The 22,437-nt window shown below is 55.8% G+C and overlaps 1 protein-coding gene and 1 pseudogene across 3 annotated transcripts; one reads left to right on the top strand and one right to left on the bottom strand.

The window, feature by feature from the left end:
- Positions 1-361: 361 nt before the first annotated feature.
- Positions 362-10,783, bottom strand: LOC131745283 (claudin-6-like; annotated as a pseudogene).
- On the top strand, positions 9,764-22,092 carry EPS8L1 (EPS8 signaling adaptor L1). 3 transcript variants are annotated; one of them, XM_067018796.1, is made up of 20 exons: positions 9,764-9,847; positions 10,746-10,798; positions 12,518-12,558; positions 12,812-12,870; positions 13,430-13,591; positions 13,922-14,071; positions 14,644-14,726; positions 15,103-15,364; positions 15,625-15,751; positions 15,956-16,044; positions 16,140-16,214; positions 16,313-16,461; positions 17,554-17,695; positions 17,800-17,828; positions 19,778-19,907; positions 20,008-20,121; positions 20,312-20,699; positions 20,884-21,058; positions 21,491-21,623; positions 21,712-22,092. In XM_067018796.1, the coding sequence occupies exons 2-20, from the start codon at positions 10,782-10,784 to the stop codon at positions 21,796-21,798; spliced, it is 2,412 nt and encodes an 803-aa protein (XP_066874897.1). In that variant the 5' UTR covers positions 9,764-9,847; positions 10,746-10,781; the 3' UTR covers positions 21,799-22,092. The 3 variants fall into 3 exon arrangements, with proteins under 3 accessions (XP_066874897.1, XP_066874898.1, XP_066874899.1); XM_067018797.1 differs by lacking the exons at positions 9,764-9,847; positions 10,746-10,798; positions 12,518-12,558; ... (1 more) ...; positions 13,430-13,591; positions 13,922-14,071 and adding an exon at positions 14,267-14,370; XM_067018798.1 differs by lacking the exons at positions 9,764-9,847; positions 10,746-10,798; positions 12,518-12,558; ... (1 more) ...; positions 13,430-13,591; positions 13,922-14,071 and adding an exon at positions 14,267-14,407.
- The last annotated feature ends 345 nt before the right edge of the window (positions 22,093-22,437 follow it).

The raw sequence follows: 22,437 nt of genomic DNA, 5'->3' as shown, positions 1-22,437 counted from the left end.
GGCAGATACCATATGATATCACTTAACATATGTGGAATCTAACATATGACACGAATGAACCTGTCTATGAAATAGAAACAGAATCAGGGACGCAGAGAACAGACTGGTGGTTGCCAAGGGGGAGAGGTTTGGGGGAGGGACGGAGTGGGAGGTTGGGGTGAGCAGATGTAGCTTTTATATATAGAATGGATAAACAACGAGGTCCTACTGTATAGCACAGAGAACTATATTCAATATCCTGTGATAAACCATAATGGAAAATAATATATTTTTAAAAGAATGTATATATATATATGAGTGTGTGTGCGCATGTATAAATGAATCACTTTGCTGTACAGCAGAAATTAACGCAACATTGTAGATCAACTATACTTCAATTTAAATTTTTTTGATAAAATTAAATAAATTTTAAAAATAAATCAATTTTTTAAAAAAAGTCACCATCTCTGTGGCTCCAGCTCAGAGAGTTAGGCTCCACTGTCATGGGAGCCCCTGCTCCCCTGCCCAAATTGACATAATTCTTAGTGGGGTGCTTGGAGGGACTGCAAGCGGAGGTATGTGAGGTGGATACCAAGTATCAGGCCATGTAATGGCTGGAGCCCCGGGGCTCCCCCGCCCAGAAGGGCAGATGCAACATGGTAGCCACCCACCCAGCAACAAGAGGCTGCCCAGCCCAGACAGAGGGAGGCTCCCAGCTCCTGCTTTGGGGCCTCAGCCATCAGGGAGTGGTGCAGAAGTCCTGGATGGTGGTGTGGGCTCTCCAATACATGGGGGTCAGGGTCACGACCCCTGAGATGCCAAAGATAATCCCGGAGGTGAGCACCAAATGGACCTTGGAGTCCTTGTTCTCCACACAGGCGGTGCACTTGACCCCGGCAGAGTAGACCAGTAGACTGAGCAGGGCCACAAGGAGGGTGATGATGCAGAGGGCTCAAGAAGCCTGCAGGTCCTGGGGCAGCAGTGTCAGCAGTGAGTCATATAATCCCTCCTGGACACAGGAAACACAACAGGGCACCCAAAGGGAAAGCAACAGCCAGGATCCAGGATCTGTTATTGGAGACTCAGCCTAGGAGTGAGGGAAGACTTCTCAGAGGAAGGGAAACCAAAATAGGGTTTTGGAGGATGAGTAGGAGTTCTTCAAGTGTGCTGAGTGGAGAGGGACAACTAGACAGGTGTAATATGCAAAGCCTAGGAGTCGTGAGGCAGGTTGCTTGGGATGGTAGGAGGTTGGCTTGAAGGGGTGGGCAGCTGGCAAAAGATCTGTCTGAAGAGAAGATAATTAAAAAAACAAGCAATAATACCAGCAACTGTTTATTAAGTACCTAGTACATGCCAAATATTTAATCTGCACAACAAAGCAGAGAATAGGTTTGCTCCTGGGGATGTAGAAAGGGTGGCTGGGTCTGGCGAACCGTTTCTCCCCTTCCTGAGATTATGGGAACTCAGAGCTCCTGGGATATTAGTGGGCAAGACCTGGGAAAGGGGAAGTTTCCACAGAGGCTGTACAGAACCCCAGGCATGGATCTAGACAGATCTCTTTCCAAATTCCTGCTCCACCTCTTCTTAGGTATGTACTTTGAGCAGTGACTCCCCTCTGTCAACTTCTGTCTCCTCTTACCCACAAAAATGACAGTATCCTTCATATGTAAAGAGCTCTTATGAATCAATAAGGAAAAAAAGTCTCACCCCCAACAGGGAGAGAGGGGAGCATAGGCAAAGAATATGAGCAGCAATTTGCAAAGAAAGAAAGTCAACAAACACATGAAACTACTCAGGCTTACAGGGTATCAAAGAAATGCTCATTAGGATAATAAGATAATATTTTTCGCCTGTCATATTGGCAGGATAGAAGCAATGATAATACCCAGTGTTGGCAAGGATGTGGTAAAACAGGTATACATACCTGCTGGTGGAAGTATCAATTAGAACAGCCTTCTTAAAAGGCCATTCAGTAATACATGGCAAAACCACTGGTGCCAATCTTTTTTTTTTTTTTTAACATTTATTTATTTATTTATTTTGGCTGCATTGGGTCTTCGTTGCTGCACGTGGGCTTTCTCTAGTTGAGGCAAGCAGGAGCTACTCTTCGTCGTGGTGCATGGGCTTCTCACTGCGGTGGCTTCTCTTGTTGCAGCACAGGCTCTAAGCACATGGGCTTCAGTAGTTGTGGCATGTGGGCTCAGTAGTTGTGGCTCACAGTCTCTAGAGTGCAGGCTCAGTAGTTGTGGCGCACGAACTTAGTTGCTCCGCGGCATGTGGGATCTTCCTGGCCCAGGGATCGAACCTGTGTGCCCTGCATTGGCAGGCGGATTCTTAATCACTGCATCACCAGGGAAGTCCCATCAGTGCCAATCTTTGACCCAGCCATTCCCCCTGGAAGAATTTATGCTAAGAGAATAATTGGTCATTGGGAAAGAAACATAGGAAAATGTTCCTCACAGCCCTGTTTGTCTGTAATAGCAAGACACTGGCACAAATAAAAATCAACATCTATGTCTGTCAGTAGCAGCTCTCTCCTATTCCCTACCGTCCTTCTAAAAAATTGTTTAATGAGCACATACTGTGTCCCAGGCATTGAACTATACACTGGGAATTCAGCAACAAGTCAGACAAGTTCCCTCCCCTCACAGATCTCCTGACACTGACAGTAAAAGTTAATTCATCTGTGCGTGTTCCTGGATAGACTGTCTACAGTTTTATGAGGCTCAAATATTTAAGAACATCCCGAGTTCCTTCATTAAATACCAATACGGGCGGGAGGGAAAAAGCAGGCCGATTCTCTTTTTTAAGCTTATATATTAATGCGCATATTTTTAGAGTAAAAAAAGCTATAATATTCTGCATGGGGTCTCTGCCAGGCAGGACGATGGGTGATTTTATTGTTTTTTGCTTTTTGTTCATCTGCATTTTCTCATCTGAATAAGGTTTATTCCTTATTCAGGTGAAACCATCCATAAGAAGGAGTGGAGGGCAGAGGTTAAAAGATACTTACTAATTACAAAGGAAAAAATGTACAGAAACCCGGCAGAGGTTTTCTCTGTATGCTTTTGCAACTTTTCTATAACTCTGAAATTATTTCAGCGCTGGACCAATACAACATAGACGTATGGCTGATTCACTTTGTTGTAAAGCAGAAACTAACACGCCACTGTAAAGCAATTATACTCCAATAAAGATGTTAAAAAAAATAGATGAACCTCAAAAACACTATGAGGTCACATATTGTATGATTCCATTTATAGACCATGTCCAGAACAGGCAAATCCACAGAGACAGAAAGCAAATGGTGGTTTTCAGGGGCTGTGGGGAGGAAGGAATGGGGAGTGACTTCTAATGGGTAGGGACTTTATTTGGGGAGGGTGAAAATGTTTGGGAATTAGATGGATATGATGGTTGCATAACATTGTCAGTGTACTAAATGCTATTCAGTTGTTCGAGTTAAGATAGTTAATTTCAGGGACTTCCCTGGCGGTCCAGTGGTTAAGACTTCACCTTCCAATGCAGTGGGCGCGGGTTCGATCCCTGATCATGGAGCTAGGATCCCACATGCCTTGCGGCCGAAGAACCAAAACATAAAACAGAAGGAATATTGTAACAAATTCAATAAAGACTTTAAAAATGGTCCACATCAAAACAATCTTAAAAAAAAAAAAAAGATGGTTAATTTCAGGTCAATTTAAAAAAAAAATTTGATCTAAACACTTCTATAGTACCATCAATTTCTGATCCTTACAGTGACCTTGGGAACCCCCAAACCACCCCCATCACCTTTCTGACTTCACGTCCTACCCCTCTGCCCTCAACATTCCGCTCCATAAACACTAGCCTTGCTGTGTAAGCATTCACCTCAGGACCTTTGCACTGGCCCTTGCCCCTCCCTGAAAATCTTTCCCCAGATATGCTCACACCTCACGCCCTCCAGGGCTTCACTCAAATATCATAGTCTCAAGGAGGACCTCCCCAACCAATAAACCACCCCCCCCAAACACGTGCTGGACCTCCCTGGCGCTCTTCCCTGCTTTATGACCACCATGTGACATTCTACACATTTACTTTTTAAATTTTGTTTTCTACAGGAATGTAAACTCCATAAGGACAGGTCTGGGGCCGTTGAGTTCCCTGGCACCTAGAACAGTGCCTGGTGTAGAGCAGATGGTTAATAAACATTTGTTGAATGAATGGATAAATGTCCTGAATAAATGAACGGTCATTGGAAGCTTAGGATGGAGGCTGTCCATTGCTTGAGGTGTCAGAGCAGGTCCTGGGAAGCAGAGCTGCGTGTCTGCAGAAGCAGCCCTTGTCACCACACGTGAATCTGGCCATTTAGTTATTGATTTATTCCTTTGTCTATTTTTCATCCATTGGCTGAGCACTGAGCTGTTCTAAGCACTTTACACATCTTTTCACACCTCATCTTCCCCCCAGCCTTTACAGCAGGGACCAGGGCTTATGCTCCTTTCAGGGAGGAAGACAGGAGAATAATCGAAGAAGTCACTTGCTCAGAGAGCAAAGTCACTTGCTTCAACCCAGGATCCAGACTCAAGTCTGTCTGGAGCCCTTTCCCCATCACTGCCTGCTGGATGCAGTCCCCCAACATGGAAGCCGAATGCCTTGAGCTTCAGGAGACAAATCTGCCCTGGATCCCTCCCAGAGCATAAACAGCTTGCCACCAGCCCCCCCCTCCTCTGGCCAGGCCAGTTTTTAGACTCACCCTCCTGGTGTTACTCCCCACCCCCTCTCCAGGGCCAGCCGGTCTCAGAGGAATTTCAAGGAAAAACCTTTCCTAAGCCCTTAGGTCCCAGGAAGAACCCCTCCGAGCTTTCCACACTGCCGGGAGTGACCTCCGTTTATGGCACTTTTCAGGCAACCCATGTTTGAGTCACCTCCCCGCCCAGACAGGGAGCTTCTTGAGACTCAGGCTTGGGGCAAGTGCATTTGAGTTGAAGTTTGGCTGCCCTATCCTTTGCAATTGTCACGCTCAACACCAATATCACAACCATCCTCATAGCTGTCTCCAGCCTCATCTCCTCTGGCCGGGCACACCCCCACCTGCCCAGCCTCCCCAAGGTGTTCCCTCTGCCTTAAAGCCCTCTCTGCATTCCTGTCTCCGTCTTGAAATTCAGGTCAAGCCTCCCATGCCATCTCGTCAGAGAGGTCATTCCTGACTACCTCACCAGAAGTGGCCACACCTGCCTGCCCCTCCATTTCTTCACATTTATTTCCTCCACAGAGATTACCACAATCTGAAAGTCTTATTCACGTGTGTGTCCCTACCTGTTTACCTTCTGTCTCCCCACCACACCCGCTAAAATGACAACACAAGGGCAGGGGTTTGTCCGTCTAGCACTTAGAAGGGGCTTGGTACACAGTAGGTGCTTGAGGATTTGCCACTACATGACTTTGGGACTTTGCATACGCCACTCCCCAAGCTTAGAATATCATTCCTTGCCACATCTTCCTTGGCGAACTCCTATTCATCCTTCAGAACCCCATCCAGTTATCACTTAACCTGGGTAGTCTTCTTTGACTGCCTCACATACCCACCACAAAGTTGGAATAAGTGTCTCCTCTGGGAACACTCAATGCCCCGTTGCCACCTCCAGCAGTGCACATGTCACTGTGGATTGCTGCTGTGGGTGCCAGCAGGGTCTATTTCCCCAATCGACCTGACTTCTTGAGGGCAAAGGATGAGACACAATTAGGTCTCAGGGACCATTTATTGAATGAATGAATGAATGAATGAATGGACAAATATGTAAGTAACTATATCTCCCTGAGACCCAGCTCCCATCTTATTTATATGCGCTGGCCCAACAATCTGTCAGACCTGTGAATTCGACCTCCCTCCCTGTCCTAGGAATTCATCAGCAAATCCTACAGTCGGGGGACAGATGTGGGGGCCATGCCTTGGGTGAGGAGGAGGAGGGAAGAGATGGGGTGGTTTCAGATATGACATACAGAGGATCTTGGCGTAACAAGCAGCAGCGAGAATTCTCTTTGGTTCCTGGGATCTCCCAACAGAGAGAATAAACAATCCAGTTCCCCAAAAACAAAGCTATCCCAGTTCAGGGACAGAGGCAAATTCAGACCCACAGAGTCCTAAAGTTCACTCAGTAAAAGAGGCTCTACTGTCGGTGTTTTGGTGCCGGGTTCCCCCCGGTGAGCGCCTCCCCTCCCCACGGCTTACTGAGGCAGACTGTGCAGGGGTGTGGGCCGCCCCTGCTATTTGGGAACCACGCGCTACAGTTTGAAGAGAGGGAGGTGCCTGCTTTGTGGCAGGGAAGAAGGAAGGAGGCCCTGGGCCCTGAACGAGGGCGGAGGCTCGGGTTTTGGTCTCACCTGCTGCTCCACCTGCTGCTCCGGAGCACAAAGGAGCTGCTGTGGGTGGGGCTTGGGGGCGCCTGCGCTCCACCGCCCTCCTCCCTCAGACCCAGGGACCAGGCCCCCGGCCCTTCCCCCCTCAGACCCAGGGGTCCGGGCCCCCGGCCCCTCCCCCCTCAGACCCGGAAGTCCAGCCCCCAGACCCCTCCTCCCTCAGACCCGGGAGTCCAGACCCCCGGCCCCGCCTCCCTCAGACCGAGAGTCCAGGCCCCCGGCCCCTCCCACCTCAGACCCAGGGACCAGGCCCTCGGCCCCGCCTCCCTCAGACCCAGGGGTCCGGGCCCCCAGCCCCTCCTCCCTCAGACCCGGGAGTCCAGGCCCCAGACCCCTCCTCCCTCAGACCCGAGAGTCCAGGCCCCCGGCCCCTCCCCCCTCAGACCCAGGGACCAGGCCCTCGGCCCCGCCTCCCTCAGACCCAGGAGTCCCGGCCCCCGGCCCCTCCCCCCTCAGACCCAGGGGTCCAGGCCCCCAGCCCCTCCCCCCTCAGACCCAGGGGTCCGGGTCCCCGGCCCCTCCTCCCTCAGACCCGGGAGTCCAGGCCCCCGGCCCCTCCCCCCTCAGACCCAGGGGTCCAGCCCCCAACCCCTGCCCCCTCAGACCCGGGAGTCCAGACCCCCGGCCCCGCCTCCCTCAGACCGAGAGTCCAGGCCCCCGGCTCCTCCCACCTCAGACCCAGGGACCAGGCCCTCGGCCCCGCCTCCCTCAGACCCAGGGGTCCAGGCCCCCAGCTCCTCCAGCCTCAGACCCAGGAGTCCTGGCCCCTGACTCCCACTGAATGCCTTTACAAGGACACTTCTCTCCACCTGCACAAGGAGAAAGGGCCTGGGCTCAGCCGCATGTGCATCTGTCGTGGCCCAGAGCCACTGAGACTTGGACTAGTGGCCTCCCCACTCGGAGCCTCTGTCTTGTCTATCCGCGGGCTACCAGTGCCAGCCCCGTCTGCCTCACAGAGAGTAAAGGGTCTGCTCCTTCCCTCGGACCCCAAACCAGGCAGGGCCAAGCTCAGAAAACATATGTGGCATGGATGTGCCAGGGACACTGAGTGGCCGAAGCCGGACACAGAGGGCGCAGGAGCCTCTCCCTGCTGCACGGAGGAGGGGGGCAGTGGCTACTCGCCCAGCTGGTCACTGTGTCTCTGCACCCGGCAGTGCCCAGCACACTCGCTGGCTAGATGGCCCTGCCCTCCGTGGCTCAGGCAGCTCCTGGCCTGGAACACTCCTCCCTCATCCTCCAGGCCACCTGGGGCTGCCAAACTTGCCCTTCAGGTTTAGCTGTGGCCACCCCACCCCTCCTCCTTCAGGAAGCCTGCCCTGACCCTCTGAGCAGCCGCTTCCGGGCTTCAGAGGCACCCTTAGCATCTGCCATTATAGGAGCCGTGGAGAGAAAGACATCATCGGTGTGGTTGGCAACACTCCTTCCGCAGGATTTTCTCTCCGTCGAGTACTGTACTAAGAGCTCTCCGTAACCTCCTTTAATCTTCCCAGTGCTGTTACCCCCATTTCACTGATGGGGGACTGGGGCACAGAGAGGTTAAGTAATTTGCCCAGGGTCACACAGCTAGATAGGGGCCTGGATCATGAGGTGGTGGCAAAGAGTGACAACGAAGAGGCAGCGTCTAAACTTATGGCCTGGGTGCGACCATCTCTATCACTTATGATGCAGCGTCTAAACTTATGGCCTGGGTGCGACCATCTCTACCACTTATGAGAGGTGTGACTACAGACAAGTTACTTGACTTGAACGTGTCTCTGTTTCTTCATGTATAAAATGGGGATTGAACCCATTTCCTAGGATGTTGTGAGGTTTATACAAACACACACACACACACACACACACACACACACACACACACGGTACTCAGAAGAGGATATAAGCACACAATAAGTATTACCAAAATTGTTAAGTGGCAAAGCCAGGACTCGAACCCACGCCCACCTGGGCTCTTTACCATCACACCACACAATATGATTATCTCTCTTTCTGTCTGTTCTTTCTTCCCCATCAATCCAGGACAAGGAGTTTCCAGCCTCTCAGTATAGACTGTGGGGTCAACATGTGTTCAGTGAAGCAATCATGCACAAGTGCACCAAACGCAAAAGCTCAGTAATTCAACAAATGTCACTCTAGCACTTACGACATGCAAGACCCTATTCTATATGCTGCAGATACATTGGGGGACTGAACATACAATAGTCTTTGTCGTCATGAAGCCTTACATTCTAATGGGCAAGACATAAAATAGACAAAATAAACAGGTAATATAGTGTGTTACAGGGTGATAAATGATCTGGAGATAAACTAAATGTTGGGGGAGGGGGAAGGGACTCTAAAGGAGGGAAGGGTCAGAGGTGCTGCCGTGTTAAACAAGGTTGCCAGCCAGGCCTCCCTGAGGTGGTGCCATTCAAGCAAAGACCTGAGGAAGATGAGGGAGCAAGCCTCTTCTCGTCTGAGGATATGAGAAGAGCTTTCCAGGCAAAGGGTGCAGCAAGTGCAAAGGCCCTGAGGCAGAATGGCATCTGGGTATTCAAGGAGCAAAGGAAGAGATGAGGTAGGGTACCATCACTTAAGGCCTCGTAGAAGGTGTTCTCTTTTATCCAGAGAAAGGAGGAGCCACCGAAGTCTTCTGAGAGTGGAGTGACATAAGCTGATTTAGGTTTCTATGGGGTCCACGCATTGAGACTGGACTGGGGAGGAAGACAGCAGGGAGACCACTCACTGTATGTATAACTCTGAGCAAGTCTCTGAGCCCTTGAGAGCCTCAGTTTCCTCATCTGCAAAATGGAGACACTCCAACACTCACTTCTCTGGGTTCGGGGAAGAAGCGGTGTGTATAACTCAGCTAGCGAGGGCCATGGCACAGGGGAAGTTCTCGAAAGGAGATTCTTATGCCTGAGGAGGCTGTTCATTTTTGTGACGCCCTTGGAGCACTGCTGGGCATTGAGTCTTAGCTGTCATCGTTATCGGGAATTACTGAGGGACGTTTCCAAAGGAGGAGGGAAGGGGAGGGCTGGGGGCCGAGGGAACCGGTGGAGATAGGAACTCCAGACAGGAGGTGTGCACAGAGCAGGGATGGACACCAGGCCTGGAGATGACAAGGTGACTCTGGGTTCAAAGCCCACCCTTCCACATTGACCGTGAACAAGCAGCAATCAACTTCGCAGAGATGCCAGGAGAATTCGCAGGGGGTATTTCTGAGCGAGAAGGAGTGTGACATAGAATCCCTGTAGTTCTTGTTCTCCTGTGGTGATGGAGACAATAAGCGTTCTGGCTCCCCTGAGGACGTCCCAGCCGGCGCCCTGGGTCTGTCAGCCAGCCCCGCCCAGGGGCCACTCCAGCAGGCTGTACCAGGTGAGTGCTCAGGTATGCGGAGGAGGGAGGGCCCCGGGAGGGAGCAGGAAGGAGAGGCCCCTGTCTGGAAGGGACAGAAGAGCTCAGAGCCTCCCGTCGGACAGAGCTTGAGCAGCAGGTGAGGAGGGGGCCCAGGGAAGAGAGCTGGGTCCTAGCGAGGAGGGGCTGGAGGTGGGGATCCTGGGTCTGGGGGAGGGGAGCAGGGGGCCCAGACACAGGAAAGGCTGGGGGAACTAAAGTCTAGTTCGGAAGAGCTAGTGGCCGGAGATCGGACCCTAACACCTAAGAGAAGACTGTGGGGTCGTAGGGGCGGAAGAATTGGATGAATGGTTCTCTGAGGAGACTTGGTGTCAAAACCCTTTAGTTCCAAGGGGCAAGGAGCTCTGAGTTCTGGACTCCTGGGCCCCTGAGAAGGTAAAAGGCTAGAAGACAGGGAGACGGGATCCCTGGGTGGAGGAAGGAAAATGGAGTACACATAGATTAGGGAGCTGAATGTATGGAGCCCTGAGGAATTGGGGGTGGGGCAGTGTACTAGGTGTGAAGGAGGAGGAGCCGGGGGCCCGGACCCCTGGGTCTGAGGGGGGAGGGGCCGGGGGCCTGGACCCCTGGGTCTGAGGGGGGAGGGGCTGGGGGCCGGGACTCCTGGGTCTGAGGGGGGAGGGGCCGGGGGCCTGGACCCCTGGGTCTGAGGGGGGAGGGGCTGGGGGCCCGGACCCCTGGGTCTGAGGGGGGAGGGGCTGGGGGCCGGACCCCTGGGTCTGAGGGGGGAGGGGCCGGGGGCCTGGACTCCTGGGTCTGAGGGGGGAGGGGCTGGGGGCCTGGATTCCCGGTCTGAGGGAGGAGGGCCTTCAGGTCTAGATTCCTGGTCTGAGGAACAAGGGCCTGAGGGCCTAGACATCTGGGTCTGAGGGAGGAGGGCCTGGGGGCCCGGATTCCTGGTCTGAGCTGGGAGGTGCTGGGGCAGGAATCACAGGTCCTGCGATCAGGTCAGGCCTCACCTCTTTGCTGGCTCCCAGGGCTGCAGGTGGCAGGAGCTGCCCATTCTCGGCGCCATGAGCGCGACCACTGGGTAAGTACCCCCGTCCACCGGGTCCCTCGGCCGCCCCACCCTTCCCCCGCACCTGCAGGTGGCATTTACAGCAGCCCAGACCTGGACACTCTGAACACCACCTGAGCTGCCTCCCTCCTGCTGCCAAGCAGACAGACCTGGGTTCAGATCCGGGCGCTACCTTTCAGCAGTGATGTGGCCCTGGCCAAAGGATGTCACCTTTTCAAGCCTCAGTCCCTGCTCCAGGAAACAGGGACAATGTTGAGAGCTTGATAGGCTAATGCACATACAGGACCTAGCAGAGCATCTGACCAACAGCAGGTGTTCAACTCATGAGAACTGCGAGGCTATCGTTGTTACCTTTTTTTCTTTTTTTGGCTGCGCTGCGTGGCATATCGGATCTTAGTTCCCCAACTGGGGATGGAACCCGGGCCCACGGCACCGAAAGCACCGAGTCCTAACCACTGGACCTCCAGGGAATTCCCAGTTGTTATATCTTATTATTAAATATCGACCCTTTGCTAAAAACTCAGGGCTGTTTATAATGAAGGGTCATGTCTCCTGGAGTGAGCAGGGAACAGGATAGAGAGAAGCGTGGGAATAGCTGCATGGGAGATGGAAGGCAATGAGTTCTCCAGCCCAGAGGTAATCAAATTGTGGGGAGATTTGACTGACAAGAGCAGGATGAGGAGCAGAGGTTTGACTAAAAGAATTTCTCGGGCTTCCCTGGTGGCGCAGTGGTTGAGAGTCCGCCTGCCGATGCGGGGGACGCGGGTTCGTGCCCCGGTCCGGGAGGATCCCACGTGCCGCGGAGCGGCTGGGCCCGTGAGCCATGGCCGCTGCGCCTGCGCGTCCGGAGCCTGTGCTCCGCAACGGGAGAGGCCACGGCAGTGAGAGGCCCGCATACTGCAAAAAAAAAAAAAAAAAAAAAAAAGAATTTCTCATCCTTCATCTCTCATCTCCGACCCCAACCAAGCTCTGAGCTTCTGTTATTTCTGTGGAAATGGGGACTCTGAAGTGGAGGTCGAGGGCAAGAGACAGAGAAGGATTTGGCTGAAAAGAACCTGGCCCATGGGGGTAGGAGGGGAAGAAGATAACTTTCCATCTACTCCCAATACTAATGCTATTGTAAAATATCCCATTTATTGGGAGTTCCCTGGTGGTCTCGTGGTTAGGATTTGGCGCTTTCAGTGCTGTGGCCCAGGTTCAATCCCTGGTCGGGGAACTGAGATCCTGCAAGCCACGCAGCACAGCGCAGCCACAAAAAAAAAAAAAAAAAAAAAAAAATCCCATTTATTGAGCAACTACTGTGTGTTAAGCCCTTTGCATCATCTTAATAATGATAACAGTTACTAAGGCTGCACAACATTCCAACTGCATCATCTCATTGAATTCGCCCAACAGACCTACCAGACAGACACTATAGGGTAACTAACCCCTGTCTTATGGAAAGGGAAACTGAAGCAGGAGAGATTGTCTCCCACCCGGGGTCTTATGACAAAGCAGTAGCTGACAGGGGATTTGAACCCAGGTCTGTGTGACAGCAGAGACCACACTCGCCACCACGACCCAGTACCACTGCCATACTTGTCTCGTTAAAGTCCAGCCCTGGCCCTGCTCTCCCCTGCTCAAAACCCTCTGTGGCTCCCACTGGCCTCACAAGCTCTGCTGGGCACTCAAAACTCCCATGATCTGCCCCCAATTCCCATGGCCCCTCTCACCCCTCTTTTCCTTCACTAGCCCAGAAACTTCTCCCAAACGGAGTGCCAAGTCTATCTATGGTGAGTTGAGGGGCAAGGAAGCCCCGGGCCAAGAGAAACTAGGTCTGAGAGAGGAGGTAACTGAGGACCCGAACTCCTGGATCCGATGCGGGAAGGGTTTGGGGGTCTGGACTCCTTTTCTGAAGGAGGAGGGGCTGGGGGTTTGGACTCCTGGGTCTGGAGGGGAGGGGGCTGGGGGCCTGGACTCCTGAGTCTGAGGGGGAAGGGGCTGGGAGCTGGGTCTCCTGCAGCCATTCTCCTTCTCCCCCCACAGAACAGAGGAAGCGTTACTCCACTGGGGTTATGGCCGATGTTTCCCAATATCCAGTCAATGTGAGTCTGGGGTCTGTTGCCACGGGGAGTCTTGCAGGAGGCAAGGCAGGCCTGAGGAGATGGGGGAGTTGAAAGCAGTTGGACCTCCAAGCAGCAAGAACTTGGGAAACTCAGTTTGCTCATCTGCAAAGTGGACTTCTGCTGCCTTGCCTCAGATGTGGTTATTCAGTGGAGGAACTCAATTCCACTTGAATCTGCCAACTTTTCCTCTGGACCAGCTCCTGTGCTGGCTACTTGGACCACAGGGACAAATCAGATGCAGTCCTGGATGAGTAGGGGTCAGACAAGGTCCAGAGGTACCAGCAAAACTGCCAGGTGCTCTAACGGAGGTAGCGCTGCTTAGAAGGAACTAGATATAATCCAGACCATTCTCTGCCTTCCAGGGGTCTAGCTGGAGAGCTAGACCCAGGGAAGACACACAGAAGGCACTGGGAGGAGGTGGAGCAGGTGATCAGAGAAGGCTTCCCAGAGGAGGTGGGGTTAGTCGCAGGCTGGAAGGCTGATTCCAGGGGATTCTCAGCCCACCTGGCTTCATCCTGGGACTCACCGCTTTCTCCAGCACCTGGTGACCTTCTGCCTGGGTGAGGAGGATGGCGTGCACACGGTGGAGGACGCCTCGCGGAAGCTGGCCCTCATGGACAGCCAAGGACGCGTCTGGGCCCAGGACATGCTGCTGCGCGTGTCTCCCAAACACGTTACGCTGCTGGACCCAGTCTCCAAGGTGCCAAGGGGCACATGGGTGGTAGGAGCAGCTTGGACTGAGCCCACCAAGGCACGGAGAGCCCTAGGGACGTCAGGGATCTGAGTGTGAATCTTGATTCCTGCACGTCCTTCCTCTAGGAACTTTGGCAAGGGCCCCCCGCCCCCTCTTTGAGCCTCATTAGCCTCATCTATTAAGCAGGGGTGTTATCCCTGGCCCCTCGACTTGGGGTGGAGGTTGCCGTGCGCAGTTCCCGTACGTGCTGGCACTGCCTGGCACTGCTGTCACCACTTAGGAGTATCCTTGGCTCAGGGTCTCAGTTGACCCGCTGTCCCACCCTCCACCCCACAGGAGGAGCTGGAGTCGTACCCGCTGAGCGCCATCGTGCGTTGCGACACGGTGATACCGCCGGGCCAGAGCTGCTCACTGCTGCTGCTCGTGTGCCAGGAGCCCGAGCGCACGCAGCCCGACGTGCACTTCTTCCAGAGCCTGCGTCTGGGGGTGAGCGAACCGGGGTTGGGGCCACAGGCTGAGAACCTGCAGATTCCGGGGGCGGAGCTGAAACTGGGCGGAGTCCGGAGCCGGACCTCCAACGGGGAGGGGCCTCTAACCCGGGGGGCGTGGTGTACGGCAAAGGCGGGGTCAGGGCCAGCGGAGGGGGCGTGACCTGTAAAGGAATTCTGGGAGGGAGGGGGATTTGAGGACAGATTGAACTTAGAATCGAGAAGGAACGAGAGGGCAGAATGAAGACGGAGGCTAAGAGCTAAAGAGCTCGGACAGAACGCGGACAGAACATGGAAGTGAGGGTCTGGGGGAGCAGCCAGAACTAGAATGGGAGTGAGTGTGGTCTAGGGGCGAAGTGACATCTGGACGGGGCCTCCGTGGTTGAGGGAGTGGCCTAAGGCAGGGACAGTTTAAGGGCCAGGGTGTGAGTTCAGGGTGTGGACGTGCGTAGGCGCAGTGCGTGAGCTATGACTGGATGTAGTCTGGGGCCGAGCTTAGGAATCGATCCGGAGAGCCGCCTGGGCGGGCAGGGGTGGGTTGGGGTCGTGGCCTGACGGCGTGATTGACAGGCAGAGTTGATCCGCGAGGACATCCAGGGGGCTCTGCACAACTACCGCTCGGGCCGCGGGGAGCGCAGGGCGGCGGCGCTCAGGTAAGGGGGCCGGGCTGGAAGCTGGGGAGAAGAGACGATGGGGAGGTCTCTGGGGGGCCGGCTCCCCTCTTTGGGCCTCAGTTTCCCCATCCGAGAAATCGGTGGATACCACTAGCCTAGAGCAGAACGAGTTTTAAATGGAGTCAAACAAACCCTGTACCAAATGTACTCCCCTCCCCTCGGTTTCTCCTCCCTCTGCCTCAGTTTCCCTCCGGAGAGGTGCTCTCCCATGCCCCGTATATCGGATTTCTCTCTACCACTGAGAGCCTAGGTTTGACCCCTTTGGGCCACAGTGTTTCAGATTGAAGCCCCGAATTTCTCCCCTCCCCGGGCCCCTCGGTGTGCCCAGCCTCAGTTTCCCCTTCTCCGCCCGCAGGGCCACGCGAAAGGAGCTGCAGTGCCACCACTCGCCCGCCGCCGAGACCCCGCCCCTGCAGCACCGCCCGACGGTCCGCGCCACGATCAATACGGTGGAGTCGGCCGCGGGCCGCGGCCGACCCCAGGCGGACCCCATCCCAGAGACTGCAGAGATGCGGAGGCCGGGCCGGGCGGAGGTCTGCAGCAGCGCTGACCCGGCCTCTCGGGACCTGAGCCCCTGCGGCCCAGACCTGGCCAGTCTGCAGGCGGAGTGGGAAGTGGTGAGTGAGGCGGGGCTAGGGCCGGGGCGGAACTGGCTGCAGGTGTGACTCTTCCGTCAGGGGGTGAGGCTTGGTTCTGGGGACTTGGTCAGACTTCTGGGGGTGTGGCCGGCGGGGACAGAATGGGGGCAGGGTCAAGCATCAGAGGGCGTGGCCTGGCCTGAATGTGCCTAAGCGCTCTTGGTTTGAGAGCGCTTGGACAGGGAGGATGAGGGTCCGAGATTCAGGGGTCCCACGCATCCCCCTGCTCTGCCCCCCAGGACATCCTGAACCACGTGTTCGACGACGTGGAGACCTTTGTATCAAGGCTGCAGAAGTCTGCCGAGGCGACCCGAGTGCTGGAGCACCGAGAGCGCAGCCGCAGGACCCGGCACCGGGAAGCCGGGGGTGAGGAGGCGCCACCGAGTGGCAATCCTAAACACCCCCTTCCTGGCCACTCCCAAATATCCACGCTCTCCCTTGGGTCTCCCCTTGCACCCACTGCCAGTTTGACTCCCTATCGCGATCTCACTGGGTCTCTGCCTCTCTCTTCGACCCTGCCTGACGCTCTCTGCATGTGCCCCATCACCGCGCCTGCCTCTCTACCCACAGAGGGCCTCCTGACGCTGCGGGCCAAGCCCCCCTCAGAGGCCGAGTTCATTGACGTGCTTCAGAAAATCAAGTACGCCTTCAGCTTGCTGGTGAGGACGCGTTCATCCCGGGGCGTCAGGGGGCGAGGGGAATAACAAACCTGACCTGTCCGCGCACTAATACCAGCACCTCCCCGGGTCCACAGGCCCGCCTGCGCAGCAACATCGCCAACCCCTCCTCCCCAGAATTGGTGCACTTCCTGTTCGGACCTCTGCAGATGGTGAGACAACCCCGGCCTCAGCCCTCAGGGCTGCCTGCAGCAGGAGGGTTCCACTTCAAGAAGGTCTGATAGCTTGCCCACTCTTGCGCCCCTGCCAGATTGTGGACACCTCGGGCGGCCCCCAGTTTGCCAGCTGCGTGCGGCGGCCGCATCTGACTTCCGAGGCTGTGGCGCTGCTGTGGGACAACGTCACCCAACCTGAAAACACGCTCTGGACCTCGTTGGGGGACTCTTGGACCCGCCCGGGGTAAGGGGCGGGGCTGGGAGGCTGGGGTCGTGGTGATTGGACAGACAGGCCTGGAAGGCAGGAGGCGTGGCGATCCAGGGGCGGGGCGGGGTCTGGGAGCGTGGTGATTGGAGAGACAGGCCGGGAAGGCAGGAGGCGTGGTGATCCAGGGGCGGGGCGGGGTCTGGGAGCGTGGTGATTGGAGGGACATGGCTGGGAAGCAGGAGGCGTGGTGATTTAGGGGTGGGGTTGGGGGGAAGTGGCGGGGCTGTTGGAAAGATGGGGCTAGGAGGGTAGGTTAGCTGTGGGGCTTAGCTAGAGGGTGTCGCCAAAGAAATTGAAGTTCAGGTGGGACTAGGTCAAATGCCACGATCCGATTGGATGGAAGGCCAGAAGCTTTGCGTGGCGTATGAAACTGTCTGCTGAGCCTCAGACAGCAGCTACCCCCTTTGGTGGTGTGGCAGTGCCCGTGGTTGTCTCCGAGGCAGGCCTATCAACTCCAGGCTCTGTGGTAGTAATTTGTACCCAGGACCTGTCCTCTCAGTCACTCACCTTTCCCCAAGGAGTGTGTTGTTTTCTGTTTAAAAAAGTTGCAAAAATAAATCTCAAAGTTAGGTAGTTAGGTTTTTCGTAGCATGATTTAAAAAAAAAAAAAAAAAAGACTCAAAAACTGAAACCGGAATAAAAGGCAAGACTTAGAGGAATGGAGTGAGGCTATGCCGAAGGGGCGGGCTTAGGAAACGTTTGGTCTGTGGTTTTGGAAAGGGGGCGCAGTCTTTGCGCTTGGAGGCTGAGAGCTTCAAGGGAGTACGTGCAGAGCTAGATGCTGGGCTTAGGGGAAAGGGACGGGATGTGTGTAGCTAGAAACACGGTTTGGAATCAGAGGTGAGATTCAGAGGCCAGGGCGGAGCATGAATGGAATCAGGGTATTTACAAATATAGTTGATGTCGTGGATGCAGCTTAAAGGCAAGGGCAGGGCTTGGCAAAAGAGGGCAAGATTAGAATTGTTGGAATAGAATGAGGCTTAAGGGGAGGGGGAAAACTTCATGAAGTTACTGACAGGGAGGTCAGACCAGGATCCCTGAGGATCCCTTGCCCCTCCTTGGCTGCAGGATGGAGCTACCCTCAGAGGAGGGACCCCCATACAGACCTGAGTTCTACAGCGGCTGGGAGCCCACAGCCACGGACCCACAGGGCCGCTCCTGGGAGGACCCAGTAGAGAAACAGCTACAGCACGAGCGGCGGCGCCGGCAGGTGAGGCTAAGGCTCAAACTCCCCCCGGTGACACAGGGGGGCCGTGACTGGGAATTCTGGCGCAGGCCGGGCCCCACCTGATCTACTGCTCTCATCTCCTGCAGCAAAGCGCTCCTCAGGTCACGGTCAATGGGTGAGTGTCAGTGGGTGAGTCGGGTCAGGTGGGGTCCAGGAGGGGTGCGTCCTGGGGGCTCCCAGCGCTGACTCCGCTTCCCCTTTTTTCTTTTTCCTTTTGTCTTCCCGGCTCTTCGAAGGTGGGTGAGGTGGCCATGAGGCAGGGGTCCGGGCTGGGAGAGGGGGAAGGATCAACGAGGGAGGGAGTGGGGCCCAGACTTCTGGGTTCGAGGGAGGAGGGAACTGGAGGCCCAGATTCCAGGGTCTAAGGGAGGAGGGTGCTGGGAGTGGGTAAAGTCTGAGAGGGACCCCCAGATCCCAAAAGGTCTGGAAGAAGGCAGTTTGGTTTCCCAGGGCCTGGGAGGCTCCCTGCCTGGGTCCCTGTATGGACAGAGTCCTGGGTGTTGGAGAGAAGAGGCTGGGGAATTAGATATTGGGTTTTGAATAAGAGCTCACGTCTGGTGCTTGGGACCTCGGAGACCGAGGGAAGTAGCCACGGGACTTAAGGGGCAAGTTTCTGGGAAAGTTAGGAAGTGGTAGTATCTCTGGGCTCCTGAGCGAGGTAAAGGCTGGGAGGCTGGACCCTTGCTTTCCCAAGGCTCTAGAGCAATTGTCTCAGTCCGTGCTGGGTGTCACACTGGGACCTTTTAAGCATTAAAAGGTCGAGGAAATTAAAGCTTGAGATCTGGACTCCTAGGTCTCTGGAGGAGGAAAGAACTGGGGGTGCAAATTCATAGTTCCAACAAGCAATGGCGGTGCAGACTCTTGGGTCTTGGGGGAAGAAGGGCCTAGAGGAGCTAGGATTCCTTGGGCAAATCGGGGGGCAGATGGGAGGGAAGCTGCGTGGGATGAGAAGACAACAAAGCAGCAGGTCTGGAGGAGCAAAAGGGGGTCTGGGTGAGGGCCCGGGCAGTCTCGGCAGAGACGGCGGCGTGCTGGGAGCTGCCCTGGGAGCTGCCGATGGCCCCACACGGGGGGTGCCTCGGCCCTGAAGACTCCCCTCTCCCTTGCACAGGTAGGCCTGATCCGGGCTGAGGTGCCTTTCACTGGGCCCCCTCCCCCCAGCTGCCTGGTCTAGCGGACCCCCTCTCGGTGCGCTTCTGAATCTTGAGCTTGACACCCACAGCTTTTAACTCACCTTTTTTTTTTTTTTTTTTGCGCTTCAAGTTCTTTGCGGGGGGCAGGAGGGGAATGGAAATAAAAATTATCTCTCCCTGAGAAAGGGAGAAGTCTGTGAGGGTGTACAGGCTAGCAGTTAGGAGCTCAGGGTCTCGGGAGCACTCAGGTTCACGTCCGGCTGCGTGCAAGTAGAATGGAATTACTCAGGACATGAGCTCTGGGGCCAGCCTGCCCGGGTCCCAGTCTGCCTACACCTCTTTCTTGCTCTGTGACCTTTACATCACCGTGTCACTTTATATCACTGTTCCTTTCCTGTAAAATGGAGATAATAATTGGGTCTCTGGAGGAAGGAAGGAACTAGGGGGTCCAAACTCATGGTTCTACCGAGTGCGTCTCTAGCATCAAATCAGCTAATATATGTAGCCGACTTTGAACAGTGTCTGGCATGTAATAAGTGCTATATAAGTGTTAACTATTGTTTTTATTATGCTTATGAGTTATCATTATGCACGAGTCAAGTACACAGTAGATGCTCAATAAATAGCAGCTGTCTCTAGCTGTGTAATCTGGGGAGAGTCATTTCATTTCTCTGAGCCTGACTGTTCTCATCTATAAAATGGAGCCGATGCTAGTACTGGTATCACGTGCTTACTGCCCGGTGCCAGACACATAAGGAACACAATGTATTCAAACCGGTATTCCAATTTCAAACCTCCGTTAACCGTATTAACCTGCCTCCCCTGCCTCGACCCCTGCTTGGCTTTAACCCCAGCTCACACCAACACCCTACAGTCCAGAGCAGTGGCGCTGGCTGCCTCCTTACCCCACAGCCCTTCCCCTTCTCCTCAGTCACCAAGACCAGGAACCAGAAGCTGGGCCCCAGGGGCTGGAGCCGGCGGGAAAGTGGGTCCTATGTAATTATGACTTCCAGGCGCGCAATAGCAGCGAGCTGCCCGTCAAGCAGTGGGACATATTGGAGGTCAGAGGAGTGGGGGACGGGGTGGGGGGTTGGGGGGTTGGAGTCCACCCAGTCCTAGCTACAGATACAGCCTCTGAACCCTCCCCTGTACCTCTTCCAGGTCCTGGATGACCAGCGCAAGTGGTGGAAGGTTCGGGACCAGAGGGGGCAGGAGGGATATGTACCCTATAATATCCTGACACCCCACCCGGGGCCGCGGGGGGGCCGCAGCCTGGTGAGCCGGGGCAGACTCCTGGGTCTTGAGGGAAGAGCGGCTGGGGTGCTGGGAACAAGAGGCGTGGGGGATAAGGGGTCAAAGTCACTGGCAGAGGAAGTGGCTGAGGATTCGGAAATTTGCCTCCAGGCGAAGGGGACTGGGACTCAGTCCTCTTTCTGATCCAGGTGCTCTCCTTTTTCCCCTCTAGAACAGCACTCCCTTTCCCCCTCCACCACCAATGTCGGCCCCGGCTCCGGCTCCGGCTCCCCCTCCCCCACCGGCGCCGGCCGTGGCTCCGGCTCCGGCTCCCCCTCCCCCACCAATGTCGGCCCCGGCCCCGGCTCCGGCTCCCCCTCCCCCACCGGCGCCGGCCGTGGCTCCAGCTCCCCCTCCACCACCAGCGCCGGTCGTGGCTCCGGCTCCCCCACCCCCGTCAGCCTCGGCCCCGGCTCCTCCCCCCCCGACCCCTCCCGCACCAGCGCCGACCCCGGTTCCCGCTCCCGGTCCCCGACCAACGCGGACCCAGGCTCCGGCTCCGTCTCGGTCTCCCAGGGACAGCTGCGAGAGCCTCAACAACTTGGACTCCGGCAAGAAGGGTGAGTGGTGGGGGCACCCCTTCGAGGGAGCGGTCCTTGTCCTCGCTTTCCAGGCAGAGAAACCGAAGCTCAGAAAGAGTAAACGGACTCCCGACCCATCACGAGGACGCTAGAAGTCCCCGACCCTCTGAGCCCAGGGCCCTTCGCCCTGAGTCCGCCCTCCCTCCCGGTTTCCCGCCTGCAGAGAAATTCTCCCAGATGCTCAGTATCAACGAGGAGCTGCAGGCACGCCTGGCCCAGGGCCTCACGGGCCCCAGCCGCACAGCCCCGGGGCCCCGCGCCCCGGAGCCGCAGCTCAGCCCGCGCTCCAACGCTTCGGAGGTCCGCGCCTGGCTACAGGGCAAGGGCTTTAGTTCAGGGTGAGTGTGGCAGGTGCCGGCTAGGGGACCCTGAGGTACCGGCGCTAGAGGCGGAGCGCTCCGATTGGCCCAGAGGGGGCATGGCAAGACCACGGGAGACCGGGATTGGTCCAAAACGGGGGTGTGTCTGATGGCAACTGTGACTGTCGGGCTGTGATTGGCATGTTTTTCCAGGCTCCGATTGGAGTCTCCAGGGAAGCCCCGCCTCCCTTGGAAGGCAGGCCCTCCCCCCCCGCCACCGCGCGCTATGATTGGTGGATGGGGATTCGGGAGTCATCAGCAGCGGCCGCCCCCCGGCTTGAGAGTTAGAATGCTGCTCAGATTGGACAAAGGGCTAAGCGGGCGTAAAGTGGTTGGTGGGGCTGAGGAGGCTTGAGCCGTGACTGGCTAACAGGCCTGACTGTTAGCCCCTGACTGGATGCCCCTGCTCAGGACCGTGGCCGCGCTAGGCGCACTGAGCGGCGCGCAGCTATTCTCGCTGCAGAAAGAGAAGTTTCGGGCGCTGAGCCCCGAGGAGGGGGCGCGCGTGTACAGCCAGATCACAGTGCAGCGCTCGCTGCTGGAGGTGAGGCGGGCGCTCGTTCCCGAGCCCGGACTGGGGAGGGCGCTGAGGGCTCCGCCTCCAAGGTCCTGATTTTCCACCCCCGCCCCAGGACAAAGAAGAAGTGTCAGAGCTGGAGGCGGTAATGAAGAAGCAAAAGAAGAGGATGGAAGACGAGGTGGAAACGGAAGTCATTTGATCCTTCCCCGGCCCTCCGCTAAGCTTCCAGGCAGCAGGCGCGCGGGAGAACGGACTCTGCAGACTGCCCCCACCAACGAAAGTAGATCCCTCCTGGGATCGCCGACCTGTTCCAGCCTTGGTCTTACCCCGTCCGGTTAGATAAATCGGCCCGTCCTTAATGGAGTCTCCTGAGAAGTGCTCTCGGATTGGCTGAGAACGGGCACTGAGACAATTTAGGACAAGTGCTTGCGCTCGGGAGCCCTGTGTATTGTGATAATGCTACCCAGTCTATAAACAGCCTCCTCTTAGCAGACGGTGTCAACTGCTGTCCCTTCTCTGCCCGGGTACCAGGGGCCAGAAACCTGCCCCTCACCCCAGCAACAGCCTCACAGGAAAGGAATCTAGCAGATGTCCCCACTCTCTTTGGTTTATTTCTCTGAATCCTCCTCCTGACCTGCCAGCCTCCAGTCTGTCCTCTAGTTCACTCCAGAGGGATCTTCTGAACACCCAATGGCCCAGTCCACCCCTCGCTCAAAATTCTTTTCTGGCTCCCCGTCGCCGTCTTAGCCCCATAGCCTGGCATTCGAGGCCCTGAATGGTTTGGTCCCTACATCTCCAACCTCGTCTCTCACCTCCTCATCCCCAGTGCATTCGGGTC

This window comes from Kogia breviceps, chromosome 18 (assembly GCF_026419965.1).
Source record: "Kogia breviceps isolate mKogBre1 chromosome 18, mKogBre1 haplotype 1, whole genome shotgun sequence".
NCBI classification, from domain to species: Eukaryota; Metazoa; Chordata; class Mammalia; order Artiodactyla; family Physeteridae; genus Kogia; species Kogia breviceps.
This window is presented reverse-complemented; position numbering and strand designations above follow the sequence as displayed.

What these genes read in the sequence shown, in the direction of transcription:
- EPS8L1 (XM_067018796.1), top strand. An exon ending in ACGAGCGGCGGCGCCGGCAG is followed by an intron (nt 17,696 to 17,799) that starts GTGAGGCTAAGG and finishes CATCTCCTGCAG; the next exon opens with CAAAGCGCTCCTCAGGTCAC. An exon ending in CCTCAGGTCACGGTCAATGG is followed by an intron (nt 17,829 to 19,777) that starts GTGAGTGTCAGT and finishes CCTTCTCCTCAG; the next exon opens with TCACCAAGACCAGGAACCAG.